The sequence below is a fragment of the Rhodotorula graminis genome (assembly GCF_001329695.1).
Source record: "Rhodotorula graminis WP1 unplaced genomic scaffold RHOBAscaffold_16, whole genome shotgun sequence".
Lineage (NCBI taxonomy): Eukaryota > Fungi > Basidiomycota > Microbotryomycetes > Sporidiobolales > Sporidiobolaceae > Rhodotorula > Rhodotorula graminis.
Genome location: NW_017264943.1, coordinates 173,610 through 194,979, shown reverse-complemented (window position 1 = coordinate 194,979; position 21,370 = coordinate 173,610). Strand labels below are relative to the sequence as shown.

At 67.2% G+C, this 21,370-nt stretch overlaps 12 protein-coding genes across 12 annotated transcripts; 7 read left to right on the top strand and 5 right to left on the bottom strand.

Annotated features, from left to right (window-relative positions):
* The first annotated feature begins 1,072 nt into the window (after window positions 1-1,072).
* RHOBADRAFT_65646 (uncharacterized protein) lies at window positions 1,073-2,774 on the top strand. Its single transcript, XM_018418747.1, has 7 exons — window positions 1,073-1,282; window positions 1,382-1,479; window positions 1,676-1,749; window positions 1,833-2,014; window positions 2,133-2,291; window positions 2,415-2,624; window positions 2,713-2,774. The coding sequence occupies exons 1-7, from the start codon at window positions 1,251-1,253 to the stop codon at window positions 2,726-2,728; spliced, it is 771 nt and encodes a 256-aa protein (XP_018268238.1). The 5' UTR covers window positions 1,073-1,250; the 3' UTR covers window positions 2,729-2,774.
* Window positions 2,775-3,356: 582 nt separating this feature from the next.
* RHOBADRAFT_47031 (uncharacterized protein) lies at window positions 3,357-4,561 on the bottom strand (the record flags this gene model as incomplete). Its single annotated transcript, XM_018414916.1, has 2 exons — window positions 3,357-4,042; window positions 4,105-4,561. The coding sequence occupies 2 exons, from the start codon at window positions 4,559-4,561 to the stop codon at window positions 3,357-3,359; spliced, it is 1,143 nt and encodes a 380-aa protein (XP_018268237.1).
* A 351-nt stretch (window positions 4,562-4,912) lies between these two features.
* Window positions 4,913-6,235, bottom strand: RHOBADRAFT_56009 (uncharacterized protein; the record flags this gene model as incomplete). The annotated part of the gene is made up of 2 exons (XM_018418133.1): window positions 4,913-5,646; window positions 5,710-6,235. The coding sequence occupies 2 exons, from the start codon at window positions 6,233-6,235 to the stop codon at window positions 4,913-4,915; spliced, it is 1,260 nt and encodes a 419-aa protein (XP_018268236.1).
* A 264-nt stretch (window positions 6,236-6,499) lies between these two features.
* On the top strand, window positions 6,500-8,876 carry RHOBADRAFT_56008 (uncharacterized protein; the record flags this gene model as incomplete). Its single annotated transcript, XM_018418132.1, has 10 exons — window positions 6,500-6,626; window positions 6,722-6,861; window positions 6,923-6,989; window positions 7,054-7,183; window positions 7,249-7,879; window positions 7,957-7,989; window positions 8,048-8,096; window positions 8,170-8,410; window positions 8,473-8,571; window positions 8,640-8,876. 10 exons carry the CDS (start codon window positions 6,500-6,502, stop codon window positions 8,842-8,844), a joined length of 1,722 nt encoding a protein of 573 aa, XP_018268235.1. The 3' UTR covers window positions 8,845-8,876.
* Window positions 8,877-9,084: 208 nt separating this feature from the next.
* Window positions 9,085-10,545, bottom strand: RHOBADRAFT_56007 (uncharacterized protein; the record flags this gene model as incomplete). The annotated part of the gene is made up of 2 exons (XM_018418131.1): window positions 9,085-10,329; window positions 10,501-10,545. 2 exons carry the CDS (start codon window positions 10,543-10,545, stop codon window positions 9,085-9,087), a joined length of 1,290 nt encoding a protein of 429 aa, XP_018268234.1.
* A 1,075-nt stretch (window positions 10,546-11,620) lies between these two features.
* On the top strand, window positions 11,621-12,157 carry RHOBADRAFT_47027 (uncharacterized protein; the record flags this gene model as incomplete). The annotated part of the gene is made up of 5 exons (XM_018414915.1): window positions 11,621-11,657; window positions 11,728-11,737; window positions 11,803-11,839; window positions 11,952-12,032; window positions 12,119-12,157. 5 exons carry the CDS (start codon window positions 11,621-11,623, stop codon window positions 12,155-12,157), a joined length of 204 nt encoding a protein of 67 aa, XP_018268233.1.
* A 364-nt stretch (window positions 12,158-12,521) lies between these two features.
* RHOBADRAFT_47026 (uncharacterized protein) lies at window positions 12,522-13,135 on the top strand (the record flags this gene model as incomplete). Its single annotated transcript, XM_018414914.1, has 5 exons — window positions 12,522-12,549; window positions 12,632-12,653; window positions 12,717-12,765; window positions 12,870-12,950; window positions 13,040-13,135. 5 exons carry the CDS (start codon window positions 12,522-12,524, stop codon window positions 13,133-13,135), a joined length of 276 nt encoding a protein of 91 aa, XP_018268232.1.
* A 202-nt stretch (window positions 13,136-13,337) lies between these two features.
* On the bottom strand, window positions 13,338-15,124 carry RHOBADRAFT_65645 (40S ribosomal protein S5-1). The gene is made up of 6 exons (XM_018418746.1): window positions 15,078-15,124; window positions 14,444-14,638; window positions 14,088-14,127; window positions 13,753-14,005; window positions 13,606-13,669; window positions 13,338-13,535 (listed from the first exon to the last, which is right to left on the bottom strand). The coding sequence occupies exons 1-6, from the start codon at window positions 15,110-15,112 to the stop codon at window positions 13,502-13,504; spliced, it is 621 nt and encodes a 206-aa protein (XP_018268231.1). The 5' UTR covers window positions 15,113-15,124; the 3' UTR covers window positions 13,338-13,501.
* A 499-nt stretch (window positions 15,125-15,623) lies between these two features.
* Window positions 15,624-16,758, top strand: RHOBADRAFT_47023 (uncharacterized protein; the record flags this gene model as incomplete). Its single annotated transcript, XM_018414913.1, has 2 exons — window positions 15,624-16,023; window positions 16,085-16,758. 2 exons carry the CDS (start codon window positions 15,624-15,626, stop codon window positions 16,756-16,758), a joined length of 1,074 nt encoding a protein of 357 aa, XP_018268230.1.
* Window positions 16,759-17,134: 376 nt separating this feature from the next.
* Window positions 17,135-18,271, bottom strand: RHOBADRAFT_47022 (uncharacterized protein; the record flags this gene model as incomplete). Its single annotated transcript, XM_018414912.1, has 2 exons — window positions 17,135-17,826; window positions 17,887-18,271. 2 exons carry the CDS (start codon window positions 18,269-18,271, stop codon window positions 17,135-17,137), a joined length of 1,077 nt encoding a protein of 358 aa, XP_018268229.1.
* Window positions 18,272-19,326: 1,055 nt separating this feature from the next.
* Window positions 19,327-19,586, top strand: RHOBADRAFT_588 (40S ribosomal protein S28; the record flags this gene model as incomplete). The annotated part of the gene is made up of 2 exons (XM_018418444.1): window positions 19,327-19,445; window positions 19,520-19,586. Coding segments are annotated over 2 exons (186 nt in total), but the record flags the coding sequence as incomplete, so codon positions are not given.
* Window positions 19,587-20,378: 792 nt separating this feature from the next.
* On the top strand, window positions 20,379-21,240 carry RHOBADRAFT_47020 (uncharacterized protein; the record flags this gene model as incomplete). Its single annotated transcript, XM_018414911.1, has 4 exons — window positions 20,379-20,433; window positions 20,526-20,555; window positions 20,947-21,067; window positions 21,153-21,240. 4 exons carry the CDS (start codon window positions 20,379-20,381, stop codon window positions 21,238-21,240), a joined length of 294 nt encoding a protein of 97 aa, XP_018268227.1.
* Window positions 21,241-21,370: the final 130 nt, after the last annotated feature.

Here is a 21,370-nt window from a genome sequence, read left to right as displayed (position 1 = left end):
AAACCCACCCGCTCGACCACCTCTTCACCCCTTCCATCCTCCCCCAGCTCGACTAAGTCAGCTCGGACCTGCGCCCGTCCGACTCGCACCCCGACTGGGCCGACGGCACGTGCCCGCCCGTCCTCCTCGACCTCGAGCTCTCCCACAAGCTCCCGCGACACTCGTTCCTCGCGATCTATTCCGACAACGACGTCAAGAAGGCCACTCTAATCGTCGGCCCGCTTCTCGACAAGATCGCCCTCAAGGTCCGCCACGCCCCTCCCTCACCGCCCGACGCCCCGACCGTCATCTTTGCGATCAACGGCGTCCTCGACCTCGCGCGCGAGCACCGCAGCGTCGACCAGGGCCTCGACGCCTTGCTCTCGGCGTGCAGCGCCAAGCGCGTGCGCGTCGAGTGGGTCTCGGCCCCGCAGGACGACTGCGAGCGCGCGTTTGCGCGGTACGCGCGCGCGCTCAAGGCGGCGGCCGGCGAGGGCGGGGCGGCAGGGCGACGAAAGGACTGAGGAGAGGAGCGACAACGAGGAGGACGGCGGTGAGCGAGGGAGCGCTCGAGCGTGTGGGACGAGCAGGGGCGCGAGGCGAGGAGCGTGCGACGAGGAGGAGCGGCGGTGGTGCGAGGTTCGGGCCGAGACGAGCGGTGGCGCTCGCGTAGCGGCGGGTCGGCGCGATGCAGTACGACGCTCGTCGCTCGTGCTCGTCGTCGAGGAGCCGAACGAGGCTGCGAGACCGAGAGCTCGTCGAGGTCGTCTCGCTCGCTCGCAAGCGGCGACTCGCGTGGGAGGCCGTCTGGTGGCAAGGCGCGAGGGCTCGAGGGTCCAGCTTGTGGTAGCGCTGTGCAAAGGAGCTCGTTCGTCCCTCGCTTGAGCCACCGAGAGCCCAGAGCTGGTTCGCGAGCAGGAGAGCGAAGGCTCGTAGCGAGTACAGCACGGACGAGGCTGGGGCTCGGGCAGAGTCTACTTCAGGCTGTAGCGACAGCGTTGCACGAGTCGGACGAGCGCCTCGCGCGCGTAGACGAGGTTCGACGAGGGTGACGACGCGCGGTTCCGCTCGAGGAGGTCGACTCTGCCCATCGCGCTCGACTCGCTCAGACGAAGCACAGCTAGCTCGTAGCGCACTCGGCACCTCTCCAGCCCAGCATCAAGCTCGCCCATCTCGTCCCTTGAGCCGCCGCCGCCTCGGTCGACGTCCTCATCGCCCTCCCCGACCTCATCCTCATCTCGCACCGCCCATACCACGCCTGAACAGCAACCATGAGCGGCCCTGAAACCGGTGGACGCTACTCGTGCGTCCTTGCTCCTCTCCCCTGTCCTCGAGCGCAGCACTGACACGTTGCTCCTCCCCCTCGTCGTCGTCGCCCCTCCCCCGCTCGCCCCCGACACAGCTTCTCGCTCACCACCTTCTCGCCGTCGGGCAAGCTCGTCCAGATCGAGCATGCCCTCGCTGCAGTCGGCCAGGGCACTACCAGCCTCGGCATCAAGGGTGAGCTCGTCGTCCTCTCCCACTCCCTCTCGAGGAGATGGCGCGGCCTGCGAGCGAGTTGGACTCGGATGGCGACGAGCGACAGGAGGGCCGCCGATGGCTCCCGATGCATGCGCAGCTGCGCGTACCTCGAGCGCCTTGTTCTCCGTCCTGGTGTCGTTCATCTCGCTGACCCATCGTCCTTCCCCCCTCACAGCGACCAACGGCATCGTCCTCGCGACCTCGAAGAAGGCGCCGTCACCTCTAGTCGACGACTCGATGCTCGAGAAGGTGCGTCCCCTCTCGCCGTCCCCTCTCGCCCACATTCCAGCCCGTCTCATTGACCCTCCCCCTCGTCCTCTCGCAACCCGCAGGTCGCCCTCATCTGCCCCAACATCGGCATGGTCTACTCGGGCATGGGTCCCGACTTCCGCGTCCTCGTCGCAAAGGCCCGCAAGTCAGCCCAGGCCTACTGGAAGATCTACGGCGAGTACCCGAGCACGCGCGTCATGGTGGGCGAGATTGCGACCGTCATGCAGGACGCGACTCAGTCTGGGTCAGTCGGCGCGCCTCCTCTCCTTTCGCGTCCTCTGCGGCTCGACCTCGTTGTCGAGGGAGGACGCTACGGGCACCAGCCGCGGCGACTGACCTCGTCCTCGTACCCTCGCCTGCAGCGGTGTCCGGCCATTCGGCGTCTCGCTTCTCGTCGCCGGGTTCGACAACGCACGAGGCCACACGCTGTACCAGGTCGACCCATCGGGCTCGTTCTGGGCGTGGAAGGCGAGCGCCATTGGCAAGAACCAGACCAACGCCAAGACGTTCCTCGAGAAGCGGTGCGTCCCGGCTCGTCCCCTCCTCGTCTCTGCGGGTGCGAGCCGCTCTACCGCGAGCGTGCTCGTGCTCGTTACGAGTTGGTTCCTGGGTCTGACGCTCTCGCCTCCCACGTGCGCGCGCAGGTACAACGACGACCTCTCGCTCGAGGACGCGATCCACACGGCGCTCCTCACGCTCAAGGAAGGGTTCGAGGGCGTCATGGACGAGAAGACGATCGAGATTGGCGTCATCACGACGAGCCCGACCGAGGAGGGCGTCGTCTCGGTCGGCCACGGTACCGGGCTCAAGGGCCAGCCTGGGTTCAGGAAGCTGTCCGAGGCAGAGGTCGCAGAGTGCGTCGAGCGCCTTTCTCTCCTCTCGTCTCTCCCTTTCTCGTACTACTAGACGAGCGCGTACTGACTCGCCCCGTTCCTCCCGCAGCTACCTGCAGCTGTAGACAAGCAGCAGATTGTGCAACGAGAACGAGCGGTTTCGGCTGTACCTCCTGCCTCGTCCCGCTGTCTCTTTCTCTCTCTCCGTCTCGCCGCTCTCTTCTGCGTCTCTCGAGAGAGCAGAGCTCGAGAGTGCTCGACACGACTCGCTCGCCAAGAGATGCTCGCGCTCGCTCTCGGACCCTCCTCTCGACCTCGTCCACCGTCCTCTCGCGCTCAGTCGCTTCGACAGCCTCGGGCCTCGCGAGGCGTCATCGTCGAGTCGTGCGTCCTAGGGCGCGTCGGCTGTCGTGCTGCCGAGACGAAGCTCTCGCTCGGACTCTCGCGCTCGAAAGGAAGCTCGACCGCACGAACAAGCTCGCGTTCCAGGCTCGCTCCTCGAGCTCTTGACGTTCACCGCCCTCCTCTCTTGAGCTCTGCGCCGTCCCACTCACTCGTGAGGTCGCTTTTGCACTGCGAGCAGAGGCGAGCAAAGTCGCGAGAGAGGGTCCCGGCGAGAGGCTCGAGCGCCAACTTTCGCCTCGTCGACGACACGCTCTCAAGCTCTCGGCGAATCGCGCTCGACGACGTCGCACCAGCCTCGTTGCACCTCGCTCCTGCCCTCGCCCCCACCGCCGACCCGTGCTCCCGCAGCTACGCGTCCGCCGCCCTCCTCGCCGCCTCGTCGCGCAGCCAGGTCGAGAACTCGGGCGCGAACGCGCACAGGACCGACAGCGTCGCGTACGACCGGATGTCGAACCCGTGACTCGCCGCGTCGGCGACGACGAGCGCGCGCTCGCGGCGGGCGGCGTCGTCCGCGCTCGGCGAGAGGTGCCACAGGCGATCGGGCACGAGCGCGAGCCGCAACTTGGGGAGCGACGCCAAAATACGGCGCAGGTCCTGCAGATCCTTGACGCTCGGGTACTCGTCTGCGACCTGGAAGCGTGACATCTCGACGCGGACGTGGCGGGCCTCGGTCGCGGGCGGGTCGAAGCTTCCGCCGAAACGAACGCGCAGCAGGACGAGGTCGTCTCGAGGCGGGTGCTCGACAATCTTGTTGACCTCGCCGACGTCCTCGATGCGGCTGGCCTCGAGCTGAATGTACTCGAGACGGCCGAGGAAGGCGTCGCAGAAGAGGGGAGGCGTGACGGCTGTCGCTCCTGCGACCCCGCACGTGTCGATCGACAGGTGGCGCAAGGCAGGAAGACGAGTTTCCGGTGCGAGCGTTGAAGGTGGCCAGAATGTCGAATTGCCGAGGCTGAGCGACTCGAGGCGCCGGAGAGGCGTGGGAAACGCGGACGTTTCGAGGTCGGTGTCGACGACGTGAAGGCGGCGTAGGTCTGCGGGATCCGGCGTTGGTTCGATGACGGGCGAAGTGGAGGTGAGGGGGAGTAGGACGCACTGTGGAAGGCGGAGAGGGTCTGCAGATCGACTCGCGGGCAATAGTTGAGGACCAGCTCCTCGACGTTGACGAGTGTACGCGCCGACTTGATGAGCAGCGCCGCACAGCTCGCCATCTCCATCGCATGCCTCGCGCTGGCCATGTTGGTGAACCAGAGCGTGCGACAGGCTTGTGCGACGCCTGGCCGGCCGATGAACGCCGCGTCGACGTCGACGACTTGGCCCTCGGCGCCTGGCTCGATGCAGATGTCGAGGTCGCGCCACTGCAGGGGCGTGCCGAGCTCGCTCCACCGCTTCGAGACGGCGTGAGCCGCGAGAACGGGCGGCTCCTGGATGGGCGGATCGTTGCCGATGAAGGTAAGGCGGGGAGGCGCGTGTGGGCGGAGGATCTCCTCGAGGAGCTCGACGGGGAGGCTGTCGATGTGGCAGGGCGGCTGAGGGTCGTGTGTGCTGCTCATGGTGCGCTGTCGAGTCAGGACGGCGAGCTGGGGCGAGAGCGAGAGCGAGGGAGGAGGAGAAAAGGCGGATGAGCGGGCCAGCCGGCCCGGCGACGAGGCGCGAGCGGCATTCACTCGGGCTCGAGAGCTTGGACGCGACGAGCACAGCACATCCAGAGCGCGAGCTGACAGAGAGGAGCTGCGCGAGCCTCGAGACGAGAGGCGACAGCGAGGCCAAAGACGAGGCTCGAGCGTCGACTTTCCTCTCGTCCGAGCCGCTCGCGAGCTCTCGCAGCCCACGCTCAACATCGACGACGCACAAGCTGCATTCCACCTCGTTCGTGACCCTCTCGCCAAGCCCCTCGTCCACCTCTACGCCCGCCCCTCGTCCCTCGCCGCCTCCTCGCGCAGGAACGCCAGAAACTCGGGCACGGCGGCAGCGTCCTCGGCCCGCCGCGCCGCGTACGTCCTCAGCACGACGCCGCGCCGTGCGCAGACGTCCTCGACGGCGCGCCTCGCCGCCTCGTTGGCGGCCGTCGTGTTGTGCGGCGACGGGTACCATAGGTAGGCGGGGACGAGGACGAGGCGCAGGTGCGGGTGCGAGGGCGGCGCGAGGACAATGCGCATCTCGACGAGCACTCGCTCGGTCCAGGTCGCCACGTCGGACTGGTCGAAGAGCGGATCGAGCGGGTTGAGGATGAGGAAGTGGGCGTGAAGGAAGGACGGCCTCGCGCTTGCGAAGGCGCTCATGTTGTGCGCGGGGTCGACATTCAGGTCGAGGCGCCACAGGATGGGCGTACGGCGGACAAGGTGCTCGACAGGTAAGAGCAGGTCGTAATGGGCGGCATCTGCGCCGTAGCTGCCGACCTCGACGTGATCGAGCTGGGCGAGAAAGTCGTTCGGGAAGATGTCCTCGTTCTGGACGACGGGCTTGATGTGACTGTGCGCGAAGACAATGCGACGTAAAGCAGGAAATGTGCTCTTGTTGAAGACGGGCTGGCGAGGCACCAGGGTGCCCTTGCCGAGGTGCAACGACTCGAGTCGAGGAAAGACGATGCCGGTCTCGAGCACGATTTCGGAGAAGCTGATCGACAGGTGGCGCAGATCTGCGTGACGAGAAATCAGTGCCGGCCTTGCTTGCGACGAGGAAGAGAGAGGGGGAGACGCACCTTGAAAGTGTGCCGCCTCGTCGAGGTCGAACCGAGGGATGGCTTGAAGGATCAGGCGCCGGACGGCGGGCATCCACGTCGCCCACCGTTCCAGACAGTCGGTGCGCTGGACGGACTGGAAGAACAGCCTGAGCTCGTGGCAGTCCTGCGCGAGGTGCGGCGCGTTGGGGAACAGGGCGGCGGCGCGGGCGAGGCTCGTTGTCGTGACACCGGCGTCGACGGCGCACCTTCGCCACAGGTGGTCGCGGATGACCGCGTGGAACCGCCTCGAGACGAGGCTGATGACGAGGGGGGCGTTGACGAGGCGAGGCCGGTCGTTGTGGAGGAAGATGGTCGGCGGTGGGAGGTGCGACAGGATGCTGGCGAGGATCTCGGTCGGGAGGCGGTCGATGTGACACGGCTTGAGGATGTGCTCTGCGCTCTTGGGCTCGCCGCTACTGCCTAGCGGGCCGATAGAGACGAGCGACGACGAGGTCGGGGCCGGGTCGGCGGGAGGACGAGGCGACGGCGGCGACATGAGGTTCATGACCGGTGTCGACGGTCGGTAGAGCTGGTGCAGAGCTCTGCGCTGGCTCTGCAAGCCCACAAGGAGCGGCAGGCGGTGTTGTTGGAACAGAAGAGCTCGCGTCCACTCGGCCGGCGATGAAGCTTCGGCTCGTTCCTCCTCCCGCCACGGTCCCTCTGCTGGGCTGACAGCTAGCTTGACTGTCTTCAAGCACCACTGTGAGCCCCCTCGACCCGAACGAGGCCCGTCAAACGCCTGCTCTCCCACCTCGCCCCGCCGACTCGCATGTCGAGCTGGCTCAGGCGCCGGTCTCGCGCCGAGTCGCCCAGGCCAGACGCAGACGATGAGCGAGCACCTCTGCTGGACCGCTCGGCCGAGGCACCGCTACCAAGAGCGACCCCTTTGCCCATCAGTGCGTCTCGCCCCTCCCTCTCTCCCTCTCTCCCTCGAGGGAATCCTCTCGTCGCTCTCTCGCACAGCACTGACTCTCCCTTGTCGTGCACACAGAGCAAGTCGCCGTCCTGTGCTTGATGCGCTTCGGCGAACCCATCGCCTTTTCCCTCATCTTCCCGTTCGTCGCCCAAGCCGTCGTCGACACGGGCATCACCAACGACCCGCGCAAGATTGGCTACTACGCCGGCATTATCGTACGGCCGACTCTCTCCTGCGCCACAGAGGAGAGTACTGACGAAGCTCGAGGCCCCACAGGAATCGCTGTTCGCGTTCACCACGTTCTCGACCGTCCTCGCCTGGGGCCGTCTTAGCGACCGCATCGGTGCGTCCACTCTCGCCCTCTCCTCTCTCGCTCGACAACCCGTGCTCACACTCCTCGCCTGCAGGTCGCAAGCCCGTCCTCATCATCGGCCTCACGGGCGTCACGCTCTCGATCGTCTCGTTCGGCTTGAGCAAGTCGTTCGCGGGCCTCGTCGTCTCGCGCTGCATGGGCGGCGCGCTCAACGGCAACGTCGCGTGCGTCCTCGCCTCTCTCCCTCGTTATCTAGCCGCCATTACTGAAGTCGTCTGCCCGCTTGCAGCGTCATCAAGTCGGTTCTCGGCGAGATCACGGACGAGTCGAACCAGGGCCGCGCCTTCTCGTTCCTCCCGCTCGCCTGGTCCCTCGGCAGCGTCATCGGCCCGCTCCTCGGCGGCTACCTGTCGCACCCGGCCGACAACTTCCCTGCGCTCTTCGGCGGGTCGGCCTTCCTGCGCGCCAACCCGTACGCGCTGCCGTGCTTCATCGGCGCCCTCTTCCCCTTCCTCGGCGCCGTCGTCGGCTTCTTCTTCCTCGACGAGACCCTCTCGCCCTCGTCGACCGCTCCTGCACCGGCCAAAGCCGCCACAGCCACCGTCGTCCCCGTCTCGGCCGCCGAGCCCGACCTCGACCGCGCCCGCCGCAAAAGCACCTCGCGGCACGGCCGGTTCGTCGCCGCGACGTCGACGACGCTCCCTGCGCCGCACGAGCAGCAGCGCCGCCTCGAGGAGGCAGATGACGGGACCGACAGCGGGTACTCGACGCCGGCGCGCGAGGCGAGCGCGGCGAGGGCGGCGGCAGGAGCGGGTGCGGGCGAGGGCGCCGAGGAGCTGGGCGCGGCGAGGAGGTCGAGGAGTGCGCCCGGGTTCAAGGAGCTGTTCACGAGGAGGGTGTGCGCGGCGCTCGTCACCTATGTGCGTCCCTCTCTCACTCTCTCTCCCTTGGCGGCCTGAGCGCGTCCGAGGCACTGACTTTCTATGCCGCCCCGCAGTCGATGCTCGCCCTCGAGACGGTCGCACTCGATGTGCGTCTCTCTCTTCCTCGTGCTCGACAAGCGCACGCTCACGCACTACCTCGCGCAGGCCCTCCTCATCCTCTTCTGCTACTCGCCCGTCTCGATCGGTGGCCTCGGTGCGCCCTCTTCTCCCTCTCTCTCTTCCTCTCGCACAGCCCTGACTCTCCTCTCCCTGTACAACGCGCACAGGCTTCCACGAAGCCGACATCGGCACCGCCCTCGCGCTCTCGGGCCTCTCGGCGGTCGGGTTCCAGGTCATCGCGTTCCCGCCCTTGCAGCGTCGAGCGGGCACGGTCCCGCTGTACCGCGCCCTCATGAGCCTGTGGCCCGTCGTCTTTACCCTGTTCCCTGTCATGGGCTGGTGCGCGAGGCAGAGGGGGAGGAGCGCCGTGTGGGCCGTCATGGTCGTCTTCCTCGGGCTCAAGAGCTTGTGCGTCCCTCTTTCTCTCTCTCCTCTCTGGCTCCAAGGGCACTCATGTATCTCTCCCACAGCGCCAACATGGCATATGCGACCAACATGATCACGATCACGGATTCGGCGCCGTCGAAACGGCTTCTCGGCACGCTCAACGGCGTCGCCCAGATGTGCAGGTGCGTCCCCTCCCTCTCGATGCCCTCCTCTCTCGGTCCCCTCACTCACTCGTCTCTGCCGTCCGCAGCTCACTCATGCGCTCGATCGGGCCAGCGAGCGCATCTGCCCTGTTCGCCCTCGGCGTCTCGCACGACCTCCTCGGCGGCCAGTTTGTCTTCCTCGTCATGGTCTTGCTCAGCGTCGGTGGCGCGCTCAGCACGCTCGCGCTGCACGAGGGTGGGCGAGCGAGTGCGGGCGAGGACGAGGGCGAGGCGGACGGCTCTCGAGGGTAGACGGACACTGGAACGAGAAGCGGCTCGAGCGCACGAGTGCGAGGAACGGTTGCGGTGCAGGAACGAGAGAGAGGGCAACTACAGCGAGAGGGAGAGGGACACGCTGCGAGGGGAATAGAGAGTACGGGAAGGACAGAGGGAGAGAGAGACGACGAGGCACGAAAGGGGAAAGCAACTGAGGGGAACGACGACGACGAGGGAGAGGGAAAGAGAGTGTCTATGGTACATTTTCCGCGCCCGTCAGAGCCCGATGCTCTCCATCTCGCGGCTCCACTGCCTGCCGGCCTGGCTCCACGTCCTCCTCCTCGCCCCGGCGGCGTCGCGCCTCCTCGCGCGCCTGACCCTCTCCTGCACCTCCTCGTCCTCGAGCCCGGGCGCGTGCTCCCTCTCGCGGTCGACGCCGCTCGCGCTCAGGCGCACGTCGACGAGCTCGAGCGCGAGGCGCGGCAACGGCCCGCCGCGCAGGCGCTCGTGGTGCGCGTCGAGGACGGCGAGCGCGCCCGGGTCGAGCGCCGAGCGCCACAGGAGGCGCGGGTGCTTCGAGCGGCCGCGAGGGTACGGCCCGTCGAGCGGGTCAAAGCCGTCGAGGTCCGAGGCGTAGCCGGCGGCGGCCGCGGCAGAGTCGTCGTAGGTCGCGCCCGACACCGGCGCGTAGTGCACCGTCGCGTGCGACGCCGACGCCTTGGCCATGCTCGACGAGGAGGGGACGGGTTGCTGGGCGGTGTGGTACGAGGGAGGGAGGAGGTCCGAGGGCGAGGCGGGCGAGCGCGGCGTCACAGGTGTCGGGACGGCCGACTCGATGTAGGCCTCGGCGCGAGGAGCGTGGTCCGAGTCGACGTGCGTCGACGACGACTTGGCGTCCGAGTCGGTGCGGCGCAGGTACTTGTGCTGCTTGGCGAGGCGCGGGTCCGGGAACGGGCGGCGCTCGTCCGACTCGTCGAGCTTCTTGGTCGCGCCGCCGCCGTCGTCGACGTCCGAGCTGTCGTACTCGCCCTCGTCGTCGTCGTCGTCGTCGAGCTCGTCCGAGGCGTCGTCGTCGTCGTCGGTGTAGACGAACGAGGGCGAGTCGGAGAACGAGTCGGACAGGTTGTCGTCCTCGTCGTCGTCCTCGACGGCGGCGGCATGCTTGCGATCGGCCGGGTGGACGCGCGCCTCGTCTTGGTCCTCGTCGACGTACGGGCCGTCGTGGTGGTAGTAGCCGTCGTGGAAGGACGAGGCGGCCGACGAGTAGGCCGACGCGCCGTGGTCGCCGCCGCGCAGCTTCTCGAGCTCGACACGAGGCAGCTCGCGGTGCGCCGTCTTGGGGGCGTGCGGAGCGGGCTGGAGGGGGACTGCGGCCTGGTGGAAGGGCCCGCCCATCTCGGTGTCGGCGGCAGGGTCGAGCGAGGTGTCGGCGATGGCGTGGGGAGGAGGAGGAGGAGCGGTCGCCTTGGTCACGGTGGGCGGACGCTTGGTCGACGAGGTCGCAGCCTTGGTGCTCTTGCCCTGTGTGCCGTCGCGGTGGTGGTCAGGGTGGGGACGAGAGGGAGGGAGAGAGGGGCCCGCTCCAGTCACCGGATCCCCCGCACGTTCGGTGTCGAGCGCGGGGCCGCAAGTGTGGAGGAGCAGAGGGGGAGGGGGAGGAGCTCGCGCGAGCGAGAGAGAGCGGGTGCGCACCTTGAGCTTGGCGTGCTTGCGCTGGCCATTGCGCTTCTTTGCCATGCCCTCGCCCGCACCCGGCGTGGTCGAGGAAGAGAGAGCGCCGTCGGTCGACGGACGGTCACCCGACCTCGACCTCGGCGACGACGCGCCCACCGGCGTCCGCGGAGTTTGCGACGGCGAGTGCGGCCGTGCTTTGAACAGCCCGGGCAGGAGCGACTCGAACGAGAGGCTTGAGTAGAACGGCGAGCTGAGGGCGGCGTCCATCGAGGAGGAGGTGGTCGCGAGGCTCGTGCGGGAAGGACGAGGTGGACGGCTCGCTGTTTGAGGGAGGGGTGCGCTCGAGAGCAAGCAGGGGACAATGTCGGTGCTCTCGACACACGGGCGCAGTTGCGCCACCTCGAACCGAGATGGTCCTCGCGCTCGTCGCACGCAAGTGAGAGCGAGGATGGCGCGATTTTGGCTTCTCTCGCGCTCCCGTCCTCGGCTTTGCGCTCGCTTGCACGCTTCGCTCGCCATAGATAACGCTCGTATGGGACCCATCCCGCGAGGAGAGTCGCGATTGTCGAACGTGCGAGAGTCGAGCGGACCCGGAGCGTCAAAATGAGCGCGACGGCGGTCGTCGCGCCAGCTCGTCGCACGGTCCTCTCTCTTATTCCCTCGTCGAGCACACTATCGACTGGTCGCTGTCGAGCTCCGTGGGCGCAACACGCCAACGCGCCGGCCACCGAGCCGCCGTCGAGCGAACAAAAGTCGAAACCGCGCGCGACGCACGGGCCTCGCCGCGCCGCTTCCCCACTCGACCTCTCACTCGTACACCGGGGCGGCTGCAGCGCTCGCTCGTATCCCTACAACGTGGCGCGAAGCTGATCTCGCCTACCGACCGCGGACCGGCGAGCTGGCCGAGTGACCTCCTGAGCGAGCGCCGGGGCCTTCGCAAAACGAGCCCCTGTCCGCTCTCGCTCGGCGCCCACCCTCTCTTGTCCTCCTTCTCCTACCTCGTCTCGCTCGCACTCTCTCCCCAGCTCCGCAAACCGCACCCGAGCACTCGCACGACCGCCAGCAACGCCGCTCAAGCCCGCCCACGCGCTCGTCCGCCTCCCCCAAGTCACCCTCGTCCGTCACCTCGTTCGCCCCGATGCCGGTCAAGACGCCAGCGCAGAACAAGGCCAAGAGTGCGTCGAGCTTCCCCTCAGTCTCACGAGCGCGCACGTCGCCTGACCGCCTGCCTTTCCCTCGACGCAGAGACCGCTGAGTGAGCTGCGACCGAACCTTCGTCTCTCCCGGCCTGCACTGACGTGCATCTCTCTCGTGTCGCAGACAGAGCGGATACGTCGAGTGGACCGTCTTCTACAAGGTGCGCACCCTCTCCCTCAGGCCGGCCCTCGGCGCGAGGAACCCGCCCCGCCTCCTCGACCGCGAGCTGACCGCCGTCATCCCTCTCCGTCTCTCTCATCCTCGACCTGCAGACCGAGAAGGAGCGCCTCAAGGCCGAGCACCCCGAGTTCGACGGCCGCAAGATCCAGGCGCTGTGCGGCGAGGCGTACAGGGTGCGTCCCGACTTTCGCGACTCGTTGTCCGAGTCCGAACTCGTCTTAGACGGACACTGATGCGCGTTCGAGCTGCTCGCACACAGAAGCAGAAGGAGGAGGCTGTCGCTCGTCAGGACGAGTGAGAGAGAGCTTGACAAAAGCGCGTTCGTGCGCGAGGAGAGGGGGCGAGGAGGATCCGCTTGCTTGTTCGTACCACTTTCTTTTCGTCGTACCTAGCGTGTTACAGAAGGGTTTGTGACCGTCTCGAGCCCGGCGAGAGTGAGAGTGAGAGCGGGTGCGAGCGCGCCAGCGAGCCAAAGTTGACTTCGCTTCTCGCGGCGCGCTCGCTTCTCTCCCTCCTTCGTCCCACTCTCGCACTCTCGCTCTCCTCGGAGCACCTCGCCAGCCAGCCTATCGCCCGTCTCGACCGCCTCAAGCCCCGCTCAGGTCACGAAAGCTCCGCCCTCGACCTCCTTTCCTCGTCGCCTGTGTCCTCCTCCGAGCAAGATGACGCGCAACTCGACGGCCAAGAAGGGTGCGTCGGCAGCTCGTTCTCTCCGACGTCGCTGTTGTCTCTCAGGAGCGCCGTACTGAGTGTGCGACGATACCTCTCGCAGACTCTTCCGCCTCAAGCTCGACGTCCGTCCCCCTCTCCCTCTGCCTCGTCCGGAGCACCAGCGACTGACTCCTCCCCTCCCGCAGCACGACCCGCAGCAAGTCGCGCATCCTTGACTGGCCCGACTTCTACGAGGTGCGTCCCCTCTCTCTCTCTCCTCCTCGCCCCTCGAGCCACTCGAGCCCCTCCTCGTCCTCCCTCGCTAACCTCTTCCGCCCGGCCCCTCGCCGCTCCCGCAGCACGAGGCGGCCCTCATGCGCGCCAAGTCGCCCAAGATCAAGAGCCGCATCGTCATGAAGCGCGTCAGCGCAAAGTGGAGGGTGCGTCGGCTCGTTTTCCTCTGCGACTGCGTCGGCTCCTTCTCGACGGGAGCCTGCCTGACGCTGTGGTACTTGGTCACCGCGCACAGAAGCAGAAGGCCGAGCTGCTCGAGGAGGCGCGGGAGGAGGCCGAGGCCGAGGCTGAGGGCGAGGGCGAGAAGCAGGCGCAGAAGGAGGAGAAGTAGCGAGGCGAGGGCGGGGCGCGAGCGGCGGCGACGACGAGGAGGACGCGCTTGGAGATTCGAGATCGTGTTGTGCAGTACTAGCATGCTTGGCCAGACCCATCGCGAGTGACGAGAGACGAGTCGAGCGCCACGGAGAGAAGAACGTGCACGAGCCTTCTCAAGTCGAGCGCTCTCCTCTCGACGGGCGCAGGCACGAGAGGGGGAGGAGGAAAGAGAGAGGTTCCAGTACAGGCGCAGGCTCGAGACTCCTGGTAAAAGATACATCCTCTTGAGCCCTGCTCGACCGACGAGTCGCTCGAGCAACCGCTCTCGCTCCTCCTCCTTCTCCTCCGAGTCGAGACGTGGCAAGCAAACGCTGCGAGGCGTTTACCTGTTCGACTTGGCGACACGCTCGAGCTCGCTGTGGGTCGAGGGAGACAGTCAGTGAGGGAACCGAGAGAGGGAGAGAAAGAGGGAAGGTGAGGACGCACTCCTTCTTCTTGATGGCGTACGAGTTCGACGAGCCCTTGGCGGCGTTGATGAGCTCGTCGGCAACTGTGCGAGCGGCGATAACGAGTTAGTCACGCGTACCTCGCTAGAGGGCCACAAGACAAGACGAGGGAGAATCGACGACGCACGGCACTCGGAGATGCTCTTGACGTTGCGGAACGACGACTCGCGGACACCGATGGTGATGAGCGAGACGGCCTGGTTGACGCGGCGGAGCGGCGAGACGTCGACGGCCTGGCGGCGGACGGTGCCCTGCGAGCCGATGCGGGTCGAGTCCTCGCGGGGGCCAGTGTTGACGATGGCGTCGACGAGGACCTGGATCGGGTTCTGGTCCGTGAGGAGGTTGACGATCTCGAACGCGTGGGCGACGATGCGGACGGCCTGCGAGCGGGAGAGAGGACGGGGTGCGGCGAGGTAAGCGACTGGGCTGAACAAGGGCTCAGGGCTCCAGAGGCGAACGGACCATCTGCTTCTTGCCGTTGTTGCGGCCGTTCATCATGAGGCTGGAGCATCACAATGGCGGGTGCGCGAACGCGGGCAGAGGAAGGCGAGAATCGGGGATGGGAGGGGGAAGAGAGGAGGGAGGGGGAGGAAGGGAGGCAAGCGAGGGTCAGTAAGACGGCTCTGAGGCGAAGGAGGTGCTCACCAAGAGACCCGAGCCCGCGCGTTCTGCCACCCTCTCCTGCCGCCTCGTCTCGACCATGCCGCCCTCGTGCACCGCGCTGCCCCTGCTCCTCCATGAACGCGCGAGCCAAGGCCGAGCTCGGATCGGCGACGACGACGCCGACGACGATGATGCGGGATGGCGGTTGGCCTCACCTGTTGACGAGGCGCTCGACGATGGGCATCTGGGCCTTGCGGAACTGCTTGGTCGCATAGCGGCCGGCAGTGTGCGGGAGGAGCACCGGGTTGCGGACCTGGATGTAGTCGGTGAGGGAGATGTCCTTGACCTCGACCTCGGACGGGTCCCACTTGCTGAAGAGCAGGACGCCGTTGGCGTTCGCCTCAAGGACCCTGTAGCGCAGGCGAGGGAGGGAGAGGGTCAGTGAGGCTGATCAGGTGTGAGGGAGGATCTGGTGCTGCTCGCGGCGTGCTCGTAGCCTCGTGCGCCGCTCCAGTACCGCCGCCAGCTGCTCCACCGTGCTCGAAGTCGGCCCTGGCGCGCTGCAGCGTCCGCCGCTCGGCCCCTGCCGCCTCGCTCGACCGCATTGCGAACTCGACGGGGTCGAGCTCGCCCGGTCGTCAACTCGCTCCCTCAACACCCAGGCCGGTCGCCGTGCGGCGGGAACTGCCGCAACAGGGTGTGCGAGTGCTGCACGGCGGTCGTGCGCAAGGCTATGCGCGGCGAGGCGAGCGGCGAGGGAGGTGTGCTGGTGCGACGACCGCGAGTCGAGGCGAGGCGCGAGAAGGACGGGGATGGCCGCGTTGCCAAGGGGAGGGGGATGGGACGCACGAGGGCTCGATGGGCGAGAAGTCAGTCGAGGCCATTGTCGGAGGAGGTGAAGCGGGAGACAAAGCGAGGACGAGGTCGGGAGCGCGGCGAGAGGTTTTCGGCGCGGCCGCCTCTCGCCTCTCCCACACGAACCACCTCTCGCTCTCCTCTGAGCAGCTCGAGACTAGCTTCGAGCGACTCGCAGAAACTGCTACTCCAGCTTGGCTCTTGCTGCGGCGCGCTTCCGAGCGTGCGCGCCCGGACCCTCCTCGCTCTCCTCCTCGAGCCGATCTCGCGCGTCCCTCGCCTCGGCCTCTGCTTCTGCTTCCTTGCTGGCTCGCCAGACTGTACCGTCGCTCGTGTGGAAAGGCGAGACAGGCGCACGCGCCCTCGCCGGACTTTCCGCGAAGCAGCCCGCACCGTCCGCCGGCTCTCGCCTCCTCCTCGCTCTCGTTCTCCTCCTCGCCCAGAGCTCGACTCGTCTCGGTAAGGTGAGCACGAGCGCACACTCTCTACTGTCGAGCCTGCACTGACCGTCTCGCATCCGCAGCTCCTTGTTCGACCACCATGTCGTCCCGTCTTCCCCAAGAGCTGTTCGACGCCATCCTCGACAAGCTCGCCGAGCCGCCGCACAAGTACAGCGACTATTACACGAGCAAAGATGCTCTCGCCAAGGCGTCTCGGTCGTCGCGCTGCCTGAACTCGGCCGCGCAGGCCAACCTGTGGCGCAACATCTGGCTCCTGGACCCGAGCGTCGCCGAGTTCTGGTCGATCAAGGCCGCCGCCGCCGTCAGCAAGCTCGGCAGCCGTACAACTACGCTCGTCTATTCGTCCGACGAAGAGTCGATCGACGGCGGGCCCCTGGACGTGGCGCACGTCTTCCCGAGCATCGTCGACCTGCACATCATCTGCCGCATTCTGTCCCCACGCTTCGCAGTCGGCTTGGAGTTTCTCTCCACCCACACCAGTGCGTCTCCTCTCGCCTTCGTCGACCACGGTGAGTCGACCTGACCTCGCCGCCGTCGCAGAGCTTCGCCACCTCAGCCTCGTCAGCCTCGTCCTCGACAACGTCCTGTCCGTCAACCTGCCCGGGCTCGAGACACTCGAGATGCTCAACTGTCTCCTCTCGGCAGGGGAGGCAGCCGTGTTGCTGCGCCCTCACGTCATGCCGTCACTGCGCGTCCTGAGCCTGATCGGCAATTTGGACCGCGGCGCAAACACCGCCCTCGACCTTAGAGCCGTCATCGCGCCGAGCCTCCTGCCGCAGCTCGACTATGCTACGGCCGACGTCTACGGCCTTGACCCCGAGAGCGAGTTGGGCAACGGCGTCGTCCCTCCCTTCCTCTTTGACGCCTCCTGGCGCCACGTCACGCCGCTTCCCAGGCACTCGAAGCCGCTCTACGGCGACCGGCCCAACCCGCACTACATCTGCCTCGTCCTGACGACCGTCGCCAACGGCCTCCGCCGGTCCACCGCGAGCGCGCCGTTCGTCGTCGTCCTCCCTCGCACGGTCCTCGAGGTCGCCGTCGAGGACGAGCGCGCGGCCGCCGCCGTCCGTTGCCTCGAGTTGAGCGCCCAAGCGCACGCGGCGCGCATCATGTGGGTCCCCGAGCCGCCGTGCTGGGACTCGCGGGCCAGGATGGAGGGCGAGTTTCGCGCGTACGGGCGCGCGCTGCGGCTCGCGAGGGAGGCGGCGGCGTGAGGGCTTTTCAGGGCGAGGTCTCGAGCGCGAGCGACTCTCTGCACGTATCCTGTGCAACAGAGCTTTCCTTCCGTCGTCTCGAGCAGGTTCGGCGCGTAGCGAGCTTCCGAAAAGTTGGCCTTCTCAAGTTGCCCTCGCTCCTCCTTCTCGCTCGCTCGGCTCGTCGGCGAGAGGCTCAAGTCCGGTTCTTGCTCTCCCTCTCTCTCTCTCGCTTCTCTGTGGATGTTCTCGCCGCTACGAGGGTCAAGCGGGAGAGCCACACTCCAGAAATCTCGCCCTCGCAAGCTCTCGAGGAAAGCGAGACGAGGCCAAAGTCGGTTGGACGACGTGCTGCACAGCTCGACAAGCCTCCTCCCTTGCTCCTGCACTCGCTCCGTCACGCCTCGGACCCGCTCGTCGCCTGCGCCGCCTTGAGCTCGCGCGCGTACCGCACAAACACGCGCGAGACGCCGCCGCACAGGAGGTCCATGCCCTGCTCGGCGCTCCAGATGATGCGCACGTCGCGCCCGCACGCCTGCTCGAGGCGGCGAACGGCGTCATGAAGATGCTGGTAGGCGGGCGGGGAAGACGAGAGGGCAAGGCCCTTGTGCGGGAGGATGACGACGCGAGGGCCGAGCGCGGCGGACGACGACACGGTCGACGCGATCTCGTCGGCGAGATGAATAGTGTAGGCAACGACATCGACTTGCGCGAGCATGGGGTGGACCGAGTGGCGAGGGATGGTCGGCGTGTGGAACGTCGGGTCGAAGAAGAGGACAGGAGGAGCGGTCCCGAGGGCGAGCGGCGACTGCGAGTCGAGGCTCCTCTCGTCGGTCTGCAGAACGTCCAACTGGGCGAGCATGGCGGGGCCGAGGACGCTGCTGAGCTTAAACCGGCGCAACATGACGCCCTCGCCGACCTTGACGACGCTCAGGATGCGCAAGGCGGGGAGGTAGACCGGCTGGAGCCACTTGGCGGCGGCGGGGATGTAGACGAAGCAGTAATGGACGTCGAGCTGCTCGAGGAGTGGCGCCTTGAAAACCATGTGCGACCCGAGTTCCGAGTGCACGAGCGAAAGGTGACGGAGCCCTGCTCGAGGAAACGTGTAAGTCAATGTCTCGCCTCGAGCGTCGGGAGCCGGCGACGCACTGGTGAAGCTCTCGATGTGGGCGGGATTGCGCGAGGTCCACGGGCCCGAGAGCAGAAGCTTCTTGACGCTCGGCAGGACGCGCGCCGTCTTGACCGCGTCGGGCAGCGAGCCGTCGTACTCGCGCTTGCCGACCGTGTACCATCTCGTGCCGTGGCCGAGCGACTCGACAACGCCCGACGACTGGAGGACGACGGCCTGCGACTGCTTGACGACCCAGATCTGGCGGAAGAGCCGCGGCTGGGCGAGGCGACGCAGGCGGTGCGAGGCGAGGCAGACGTTGCGCAGGGCCTTCTTGCTGGCACAGTAGACGGCGTACTCGGGAGAGGGCGTGGCGAGCTCGTCGAGGATGAGGAGGAGGGCGTCGTCGTCGAGGCGGTCCGACATGGCGAGGCGAGGAACGTGCTGATCGAGGACGACGAGGGTCAGGAACTGCGGTGAGGACAGGCAGAGATAAAGAGAGTGTGCTCACCGGTGCTTGTACGAGTGCTGGCGAGCGCGGGTCGACGAGCGAGCGAGCACAAGGAGCGAAAGAGGGACGGACGCTGCCTCGGCTGGTCGGCGTGCGCCGGAGAGTCCGGCGGGCTCGAGCCTCTGTGTCGCGACTTTCCGCTCGTCGGCAGACGGCATCTCTCGACAACTCGAGCGCAACGAGAGCCCGGCCACTTCAGCGCGAAGGAGCGGCACTCGAAGCGGTCGGTAGACGAGCGGGGAGGAGCGAGGGAGCAGCGAGACTGAAGCGAGATGGACAGCTGGGGCGAGCAGGAGCTGGAAGACGCTGACGAGCCTGCCTCGAGTCGGTCGCAGGACACGGCGAGGCGAGACTCGAAGTCGGGAGGAGAGGCGAGGAGGAGAGGAGAGCGGCGGCTCGTCAGGAGGGCTCGGCGGGTAAGAGCTGTGGGCGCATCAGGCCGCAGTGCTGCTCGGAAGACAGCAGGGGGCCTACAACACAGCCAGAGTGAGACGAGGCGGAGAGGGAGAGACTCGCTGTCGAGGTCGCTGGCGCGCCAAGTCGTCCGCGGCGGGCGCTCCAGCCTTGCTCCCTCGCACCCACCTCGACGCTTTAAAATGGCGAGTCTGCTGCCCTACTCGTCTCTCCAGCAGCCTTCGACACCCTCAGCACACGCGCGCCTCGCCCCGCCGCGCCGTCGCCGGCCCCTCGAGCCGCGAGACGAAGCTCGTCCCGCCCGCCGTTTTCACCCCGGCCCCGGCCCGCTCGACAACACGCACGGCGGGCGAGGGAATGCGCGCAGGGCGTGCAGCCGCAGTGTGGGCAGTCAGGGTCGTCTCGGGCGGGCAGCGAGGGCGGTGTGAGGTCGCGCGGGCGAGCACCCGCTCGCAGCCTTTCGTCCTCCCAGCGACGACCACGGCCAACCTCGACCCCTCGCCCCAGGACGGTCCGCTAACCCTGGCCTTTCTCTGTCGTGCAGGAGTCGGCATCCACCAAGACTCAGGTCAAGCTTGCCAAGGTTGTCAAGGTTCTCGGCCGCACCGGCTCGCGCGGTGGTGTCACCCAGGTCCGCGTCGAGTTCATGGACGACACGACCCGCTCGATCGTCCGGTCCGTCCCCCCTCTCTCTGCCGCTTCGAGGCCGGGAGCGCGACCGCTGACCTCGCCTCGTTCCACCCCCGCAGGAACGTCAAGGGCCCGGTCCGTGAGAACGACATCCTCGCTCTCCTCGAGTCCGAGCGTGAGGCCCGGTGCGTCCCCCTTTCTCTCTCGTCCTGGAGCACTGCGCGATCGAGCCCTGACCATCGCCGTCCCTCACTGCGCCGCCCCCACCTCTGCCGACCCCGACCTCGCCCCTCCTCAGCCGCCTCCGCTAAGCGACGTCTCCGCCTCTTTCTCCCGCTCTCCCTCCTCGACATCACCAATCCCGACCGCCCGACTCCTCGCTTCCCCTCCTTCCCCGACACTCCCCTCCTCGCCCCTCGGACCCCGCCCGGCTCTCCTCGACTCGACCCCGCCCCACCTACCCACCACTCTCAACCCACCTTCTCTGCGCCCCACCGACAACGACGACGACGCCCTTTCGACCACGCCTGCGTTCGCCTCTCCTGGCCTCCTGTCCCCGGACGGCGTGACGAGATGGGCTCGTTCGTCGCTCGTCGATGGTGCACGGGTCGGGAACGGGAACCCTGGAGGGCGCGAGGGCTCGAGGACGAAGGACATGTCGGTGCGGCAGATGTGGGGCGTGTAGACTGTTGGGGCAAGACGGCGAGGTCAAGGCATCGGTTTGCGTGACCCTTGTTGTGCTTCGAGCGTGCCGGTCGTCGTCGTCGTCGAGAGAGAGAGAGGGGCAGCGGACGTCCTCGAGTTGCTTTGGCGAGCGAATCGTCTCCTTGCAGTTCCGCTGCAGCAGCGTGTGTGAGCCAGGCTTTCTGCTAGAAGCGCTCGCAGGCTTGTGGCTCGTCCCCCTGGCCTCATCTCCCTCCTCCTCGCTCCTCCTCTCTCGCGTCTCTCCACTTCACCTCGCCTCGCTCTACGGCCGCCATGCCCATCCTCCCCGCCTCTGCTGGCCTCGCCTGGAAGGCCGGCGCCCTCCTCAGTGCGTCCCGCGCCGTCTCTCTGGCCCTCGCTCCGTCGCCGTTCGCTCGGCATCGGGCGCTCACCTTTGACGACACTGCGGTGGGCGTACAGCCTCGAGCGGCATCATGGCCGGCGCGTTCGGTGCTCATGCACTCGCACCGCGGCTCGGCGAGAAGACTGCGACCTGGGTGAGCTCTCTCGCTCTATCCCCCCGCATCGCCGCACAGCCGACGAGAACGAGGAGGTTGCGCCACAAGCATGAGGCTGACCGCTCGTGCGTCGCGGGTCGAACGGCAATGCAGGGCATGGCGAGTCAGTACGCGATCCTGAACGGTAGTGCGTCCACTTCCTCCTCGCCTCGCCGTCGTCCTCCTCGACCCCGACTCGCGCTGACCTTTCCTCCCCTCTCACTCCTTCCACGCCTTCCCCAACCCGACCTGCATCTCTCCTACCCACCCTTCTGGCCGCCACCGCCCACCCACCTCTCGCCGACGACCCGCCGCTCCTCGACCTCGACCCCGCCCGCACCCAGTCGGCCTCCTCGCCATCTCGCAGCACCCGACCTACTGCAAGCGCCTCTCGGTCCCGCTCATCATCGCCGGCACGACCCTCTTCAGCGGCTCGATATTTGCCCTATTGCTTTTCAAGGACCGGTGCGTCGCGCTCGTTCCGCCCCTCTCTCTCTCGTTGCGAGGTGTGCTTGTGACACGAGACTGATTCGTTGTCGCTGCTACGCAGCATGGGCTCGTTCGCGCGCATCGTCGGCCCGACGACGCCCGTCGGCGGCCTCCTGATGATCGGCGGCTACTTGTCGCTGCTCTTCTGAAGTTGCCGACCTCGTCCTGTCGCGCCCGTCCTCCTGTCGTACCACCACCTCGTCGCAACTCTCTTCGTTCACCCGTCTTGTTACTCGGCGGCGCGAACGGGAGTTGCGCTCGAGCTGAGGCTCGTCGAGA